This window comes from Dasypus novemcinctus, chromosome 21, assembly GCF_030445035.2.
Source record: "Dasypus novemcinctus isolate mDasNov1 chromosome 21, mDasNov1.1.hap2, whole genome shotgun sequence".
NCBI classification, from domain to species: domain Eukaryota; kingdom Metazoa; phylum Chordata; class Mammalia; order Cingulata; family Dasypodidae; genus Dasypus; species Dasypus novemcinctus.
In genome coordinates, this window is record NC_080693.1 from 54,917,707 (window position 1) to 54,925,983 (window position 8,277).

Genomic DNA, 8,277 nt, shown 5'->3' on the forward strand with positions numbered 1-8,277 from the left:
AACAGAAGGAAAAAAAAAATAGAGCAGAAATAAATGAAATTGAGAACAACACACACACACGCAAAAAAGAGAAAATCAACAAAACCAAAAACCAGTTCTTTGAGATGGTCAATAAAATTGATAAACACCTAGCTAAACTAAAAAAGAAAAAAGAAGATGCAAATAAATAAAATCAGAAATGAAAGGGGTGAAGTTACAACTGACCCCCACAGAAATAAAAATGATCATAACAGGATATTATGAAAAACTGTATGCCAACAAACTAGACAACCTAGATGAAATGGACAAATTCCTAGAAATGCACAACCTACACTGATGCTACAAGAACTTAACCAAACAATCACATTTAAAGAGATTGAATCCATCATTAAAAATCTTCCAATAAAGAAAAGTCCAGGACTTTCATAGGTGAATTCTACCAAGGATTTCGAAAAATATTAACACCAATCCTGTTTAAATGCTTCCAAAAAATTGAAGCCAACATCACTCTAATACCAAAGCCAAATAAAGATATCTCAAGAGGGAAGCGGATGTGGATCAACCAGATGGACGCCCACGTACCACACGGGATGTCCTAGGTTCGGGTTCTGGTGACTCCTAAAGAAGACAAGCAGTGCACTCACTGCAGTGAGCTAGATGCCGCACCCACCTCAGTGAGCAGATGCCTAGGTGAGCAGATGCCACAAGCCAGCAGACGCCACAGCCCTTGGGGAGTGGATGTGGCTCAGGCTGTTGGGCACCCAACTCTTGTATGGGAGGTCCCAAGTTCAGTTCCTGGTGCCTCCTGGAGAGGATGAGTAAACAATGAGCAGACAGATGAGGGAGCCATCTGGGGAAGGGGAGGATTAAAAAAAGATCGAATGGCACACAGTTATATATAAATTTAAAAAAATTTTTAAAAGAACTACAAGAAGAGAAAATTATGGACCAATCTCTCTAATGAACATAGATGCAAAAATTCTCAACAAGGTAATTGCAAATTGAATCAAACCGCATATCAAAAGACTTATACATCATCACCAAGTAGAATTTATTCCTGGTATGCAAGGTTGGTTCAACATAAAAAAATCAACGTAATACAACACATTAACAAATTGAAGGGAAAGAACCATATGACAAAATCCAGCATCCTTTCTTGATAAGAACACTTTGAAAGATAGGAATAGAAGGAAAAAGCCTCAATATGATAAAAGGTATATATGGAAAACCCAGAGCCAACATTGTACTAAATGGGGAAAGGTTGAAAGCTTTCCCTCTAAGGTCGGACACAAGACAGAGATGCTCATTGTCATCATTGCTATTCAACACTGTACTAGAAGTTCTAGGGAAGCAGACTTGGCGCAGGGGTTAGGGCATCTGTCTACCACATGGGAGGTCCGCGGTTCAAACCCTGGGCCTCCTTGACCCATGTGCAGCTGGCCCACGCGCAGTGCTGATGTGCGCAAGGAGTGCCCTGCCATGCAGGGGTGATCCCGCGTAGGGGAGCCCCAAGTCAAGGAGTGTGCCCCGTAAGGAGAGCTGCCCAGTGCAAAAGTGCAGCCTGCCCAGGAATGGTGCCGCACACACGGAGAGCTGACACAACAAGATGACGCAGCAAAAAGAAACACAGATTCCCGTGCCACTGACAAAGCAGACAAAGAAAAACATGCAGCAAATAGACACAAAGAACAGACAACCAGGGCGGGGGGGAGGGGAGAGAAATAAATATATCTTTAAAAATAATAATAATAATATTAAGTTAAAAAAAATAGAAGTTCTAGCTAGAGAACTTAGATAAGACAAAAAAAATAAACTAAACTAAAGGCATCTAAATAGGAAAAGAGGAAGTAAAACTCTCACTATTTGCAGATGACATGATCCTATATTTACACAATTCTGAAATGTCTACAGCAAAGCTACTTGAGCTAATAAATGAGTTCGGCAAAGTGGCAGGATATAAGATCAATACACAAAAATCAGTAATGTTTTTGTACACTGCTATTGAACAATCTGAGGAGAAAATCGGGAAAAATTCCATTTACCATAGCAACAAAAAGACTCAAATACCTAGGAATCAATTTAGCCAAAGAATTATGGGACCCATATGCAGGAAACTACAAAATGATGCTAAAAGAAATCAATGAAGACTTAAACAAGTGGAAAGGCATTCTGCGTTCATGGAGTGGAAGACTAAATACCATGAAGATGTCAATGCTACCTAAACTGATTTGGAGATTCAGTGCAATACAAATCAAAATTTCAACCGCCTACTTTACAGAAATAGAAAAGGCAATTACCAAATTCATTTGGAAGGGAAAGTGTACCCAAATGGCCAAAAGCATTCTTAAAAAGAAGAGCAACATGGGAGGACTTTCACTGTCTGACCTTGAAACATATTGCAAAGCTACAGTGGTCTAAACAGCATAGTACTGGCATAAAGATAGACACATCAATCGGTGGAATAGAACTGAGAGTCCAAAAATAAATGCTCACCTCTACTGCCAAATGTTTTTTGAAAAACCTACCAAGACCATGTTAACAGGACAGAACAGTCTCTTCAACAAATGATGCTAGGAGAACTGGATATCCATAACCAAAAGAATGAAAGGGGACCCCTATCTCACTCCCTATATAAGAATCAACTCAAAATGGATCAAAGACCTAAATACAAAAGCTGGGACCATTAAACTACTAGAAGGAAATGTAGGGAAACATCTTAAAGACCTTGTGGTAGGTGGTGGCTTCTTAGGTCTTACACCTAAACCTAAAGCACATGTAACAAAAGAAAAAATAGATAAATGGTATATCCTCAAAATCAAACATTTTTGCACCTCACAGGATTTTGTCAAAAGGGTAAAAGGGCAGCTGATTCAATGGGAGAAAATATTTGGAAATCACATGTCTGATAAGGGTTTAATATCCATGATTCATAAAGTGATGTTACAATTGAACAATAAAAAGACAAATGACCTAATTGAAAAAATGGGCAAAAGACTTGAATAGATATTTGACCAAAGAAGGAATTCAAATGGCAAAAAAAAAAAAAATACATGAAAAAATGTTCAATATCACTAATGATTAGGGAAATGCAAATCAAAACTACAATGAGATATCATTTCACGCCTATCAGAATAGCCACTAATAAATAGAGAACTACAAGTGTTGTAGAGGATATGGAGAGATGGGAACACTTATTCACTGTTGGAGGGAATGTAGAATGGTACAGCCTCTATGTATGGGAGACTGTTTGGCAGTTCCTAAAACAGATAAATATAGATTTGCCATGTGACCCTGCAATACCACTACTGGGTATACCCAGAAGAACTGAGAGCAGTGACACAGACATCTGCACACTGATGTTCATATCAGCAATATTCATATTGCCAAAAGTTGGAAACAACCCAGTGTCTATCAATTGATGAATGGATAAACAAACTTTGGTGTTTTCTCATGATGGAATGTTTTACAGCTGTAAGAAGAAATGAAGTCGTAAAGCATATAACAACATGGATGAACCTGGAGAACATTATGTTGAGTGAAGCAAGCCAGACACAAAAGAAAAATAATGCATGATTGTGCCACTATGAACTAAATACATTGTGTAACATATTGTATGATTTCATTTATGTAAAATTTAAATATATATCAATTTATAAAGATGAAATTAGATTAGTGGTTATATAGGGCTGGGGAAAGCATGCTAAGGAATGTAGTTTTTCATTTTGGGGTAATAATGGTTCTAAAATTTTTTGTGGTGATGAATACAAAACATTGTGGATACTAAAAGCCATTGATTATTCACTTTGAATAGATCATATGGTATGTGAATATATCTCAATAAAACTGTTGAATAAATAAATTAATAACTGTGCAAGAATAGCCAGAAAGAGCAGTTATGTTTAGCAGGGGAAACATAGATTGAGAGGTAACGAATTTTCTTGTTTATTTGTTTTTTATTATTATCATAAAAATAATGAAAATGCTCTAATAATGATTAAATTGATGAATGCAAGGGAAACGGACTTGGCCCAATGGATAGGGCGTCCGCCTACCACATGGGAGGTCCAAGGTTCAAACCCTGGGCCTCCTTGACCCATGTGGAGCTGGCCCACGAGCAGTGCTGATGCGTGCAAGGAGTGTCCTGCCATGCAAGGGTGTCCCCCGTGTAGGGGAGCCCCACGTGCAAGGAGTGCGTCCTGTGAGGAGAGCCGCCCAGCATGAAAGAAAATGCAGCCTGCCCAAGAATGGTGCCACACACATGGAGAGCTGACACAACAAGATGACACAACAAAAAGAAACACAGATTTCCAGTGCCGCTGATAAGGATAGAAGCGGTCACAGAACACACAGCAAATAGACACAGAGAGCAGACAACAGGAGGGTGGGGACGGGGAGATAATAAAAAAATAAATCTTATAAATAAATAAGTTGATGAATGCACAACTATGTGATTATACCAAATACCATTGATTGTACACTTTGGATGAATTATTTGCTTTATTAATACGTACCAATAAAATTGATTTGTTTAAAAAAATAAACTGGATTTTTTGTACTTAACAAAAAAATATATATATAGATGACCCTTGAGAATGAAATAAGCCAGATACAAAAGGACAAATATTGTATGATTTCACATAAAGTAACTAGAATATGCAAATTCATAGAGGCAGAAGACAGATTACAGGGTACCAGGGGCGTGGGTAGGGTTAGGGGTGGGAAGTGCGGAGTTAATGCTTCATGGGTACAGAATTTCTATTTGGGGCAGTGTAAAAATGTTGGCAATGGTTGGTGGTGATGGTAGCACAACATTATGAATGTCATTAATGCCACTTGAGCGTATACTAGAAAGTAAAATGTTTATGTTGTATATGTTATCACAATACAAATTGTTTTTAAAAATTGGATTGCTATCTCAAAGGGATGAGATGAGGATTAAATTAAGTAGATAATGCATCTCAAAGTACATAGCACCATCATTGACAAGGAATAGGAGATCTGAAAATACTAGTCTTCCCTTTGGTCTTTTCCCATCTCCATCCCACAGTAGCTGCTGTGAGAGTACACCAGCCAGAGATGGTCAAAGAAAAGAGCTCTTTACGCTAAATCACCAAGACAAGGGGAGTGTGAGGAGGAGGGCTTGGGCATCTTTTACCCCTTCTTGTTCACAGGTTCAAATGCTGTTCCATCTGCTCTCGAAGTTTGAATTTCTGGACCTAGAGGAAAGAGAGAGGCATTAGAGCGAGGCTGGGAACTCTGCCAGCTATGGCGACCAACCTGGGACCCAGAGGTTTCTCAGGCTTTAAGTGCTAAAACCAGGAAGGTCCTGACAAACTGGGATGAGTCGGTCACCCAACACCCTACTGCTAGCCTCTCAACAGACCCTTGCCCCATGCCACTTGGCCCCAGGCTGCCCTGCCCCTCTTCAGCCTCCTCTGCCTTACACACCTTTCCTGAGGTGGTGAGGGGGTAGCTTGTGACAAACACGATGTATCGGGGAATCTTGAAGTGGGAGATCTGCAGAGCAGAAGGAGGTGAAGCATGAGGCTGGGTGCATCAGAGGGTTGGGAGGATGGGGCAGAGGGCTGGGCTGGGCCAGAAAGTCAGGTGCACCAAAGGGTCAGAGCCACCCCCACCCCTGGCCAGGAGGCTGGGAGAAGTGGGTAAAGAATCCAGCAGAGTCAGTATGGGGTGGGTTGAGGTTCCCACCTTCCCGTTGCAGAAAGCCTTGATCTCTTCCGCTGTGGTCTTCTCCCCTTTTTTGAGCCGGATGCAGGCACAGATTTCCTCCCCCATTCGGTCATCCTTCACTCCCACCACCTTCCAAGATCAGAGACCAATACCAGATATCACCATCACCATTCCCCCTCTCCAGCTCCTGCGGTCTCACCTGGCTCACCCTGGCAGGGCCCCCCACCTGCACTTCCTGCACCTGCGGGTGCATGTGAAAGAAGTCCTCGAGCTCCGCGGGGTAGATGTTCTCACCGCCCCGGATGATCATATCCTTGGAGCGGCCCACGATCTTGCAGAAGCCCTGCTCATCCATCGTGGCGATGTCTCTGCAGGGAAAGCCCAGAAATGGCCTCCCTCCTCTGCCTTGGCTGGCTCACTCACCTACCAAACATTTATCGAGCACCTATTATGTGTCTTCCGCTGCTCTAGGCTCTGGGGGATAGAGCATGAACAAGACATATTCCTGGAACTTACAGTTGAGGGGAGGAGGCAGACAGATAAACTAATACCTATAAAATTTTCTCTATATACTTTTCATGTCTGTTTTTATCATTTATGTCTCAAATGTTTCTACCTTAAAGAGGCCTTCTCTGATCATCCAACCTAAGGAAAACCCCCTCCCCATCTTAGCCACTTTCTCTCCTGTGACCCTATTTTATTTTCATTAAGTCTGAAATCGCCCTGTATGTTATCTGTCTCCCTGCACCAGACATGTGGGAGGTACGAGCAGGGTCCTTCCCTCTTGCTCCCTATCTAGAATGGCGCTGGTAGGTCCATAACAAGCATTAGTTGAACTAACAACTGAGTGATTAAATCTTGACTCAGGTGCTCTGGTCACTGTTCTAAGCACTTTCAGTTGTTTTATGTTTGATCCTCCAAAACCCTATGCAAGAAGTACAGTTATCCCCATTTTACGCATTTTAGAAATTAAGTCTCCAAGAAGTAGTGGGGTCATCTTGACCACATGCCCTCGCTGTCCTAGTTTAATGCTCGCAGCTCAGTCTTGGGGCCCCCAGCCTCCCCTCAGCAGCACCCCCTCTCCCCTGCCCCATCCTCTCACCCTGTCCGATACCACTTGTCCTGCCCGACTGCTTCCTCAGTCTTCTGGGGCTCACCCCAGTAGCCCAGCATGACGCAGTACCCCCGGATCAGCAGCTCCCCGGGGGTGTTCAGCTCCACCATTGTCCCTGTCTCCGTGTTCACGATCTGGGCCTGCAACAGGGCAGCTTCAGGCTGGGGCCTCCCACCCCTGCGCTCTGGGGTGGGGACCCTCGAGGAGGCAGAAGCTTTGCCTTCCTCCCCCTCTAACAACGGGGACCTCTGGCTCTGCTCATCCCAATCCAGGGAAGGGAGACAAAGGCCACCAGTCAGAGAGCTGAGCTGGGCATCAAGGAAGAGTGGAGGCCCAGGCCAACCACTACCCAGGAATGGAGCGGGCAGAGAAGGAGGCCTGTGGAGGGCCAGGCCAGCTGAAGAATTAAAAACTGCACAGAAGAGGGGTCTCCCCTGACTTCCTAAGAAGCAACACATTAGGAAGCCAAAGAGGGTGGTGTGGCAGTGCCCGGTGAACAGGAAAGACAGCAGAGAAGCAGACTCTGAACACCCAGGAGAGACGGGAACACAGCCAGCAAGCCAAGGATGGCTTAGCATCCGCATGCCTCAGGGTCTGCAACTGTGAAATGGGGAGAATTAATTACGCCTGCCCTGTCTTCCTTACAGATGGGCATCCCAATGAGTGTGGCCGTGAAGCTGGTGGACAGAGGGGAGGGGGCTTAACGTCACTGCCCACTCCTCAAAGGAGGGCCGGCAGGAGAGAGTTGCAGGAGAGGAGTTTGCTCCAGGGGAAGTGGCTGCCTGGGCACACTGGCTGTGACCCCAAAGGAGCCAGGAAGCAGGGACGGAATCAAGCACCTGCTTTGGAAGCAGGATGGAGTCACGACTGTGAACTTGAAGATTGCTCTGGGTTGGCCTTTCAGATGCCAGGGACCCCCAGAGGGACAGGCTGCTTGGGAAGGTGTTTATGCCGAGTAGAAAAAAGGAACATTGCTGAAGTGAGAGGCAGGATCTGTGGTGGAGAAAGAGCTGTGTAGGAAAAATCTCAGTGCTCTTGCTCCCGGGTGAGGCTGCCCTGGCTGCCCCAAACAGACAGTGGAGCTTGGCAAAAACACACCCCAGACAGGAAGGGAGGCTGAGGAGCAGTTCAGCTGGCGGTTGCTCAGGGCTGCTGCTCCAGCCCTTCCCCTCTCAGGCCTCAGCCCACAGAGAAAATCCAGGCGAGGCCCAGGGAAGAGAGATCCTGCTGCTGGGGCCTGGCCCGCCACCGCCTCTGTGCGCCCAGAGATTCTGACTGAAAGCCACAGCTGTGGAGGGAGGCGGCGGCGGGAGGCGGGAAGGGCTGCCCTCGGGCTGCGGCTCACCTCGGTGTGAGGCATGACTCTGCCCACACCTTCTGCCTTCTGCCCCACAGTGTCGTCAGGGAAGTTCATGAAGGTCACAGGACTGTTCTCAGTGGTTCCATAAGCAACCTGGAGGGTACAGAAAACCGGGAAGCAGTGAGCTACCCTG

General features: G+C 44.9%; 1 protein-coding gene across 3 annotated transcripts in view; it reads right to left on the reverse strand.

The window, feature by feature from the left end:
* Positions 1-4,457: 4,457 nt before the first annotated feature.
* ACSF2 (acyl-CoA synthetase family member 2) overlaps positions 4,458-8,277 on the reverse strand; it is a 54,541-nt gene continuing 50,721 nt past the window's right edge. Inside the window, exons 11-16 of one of the 3 annotated variants that reach the window (XM_004446558.5) lie at positions 8,130-8,237; positions 6,773-6,924; positions 5,897-6,038; positions 5,689-5,799; positions 5,428-5,496; positions 4,458-5,195 (exon numbers count right to left, since the gene is read on the reverse strand). In XM_004446558.5, the coding sequence (XP_004446615.1) occupies positions 5,145-5,195; positions 5,428-5,496; positions 5,689-5,799; positions 5,897-6,038; positions 6,773-6,924; positions 8,130-8,237 (633 nt within the window). In that variant the 3' untranslated portion in view covers positions 4,458-5,144. The remainder of the gene's footprint in view (positions 5,196-5,427; positions 5,497-5,688; positions 5,800-5,896; positions 6,039-6,772; positions 6,925-8,129; positions 8,238-8,277) is intronic. The other 2 variants (XM_058283997.2, XM_058283998.2) reach the window with 2 other exon arrangements.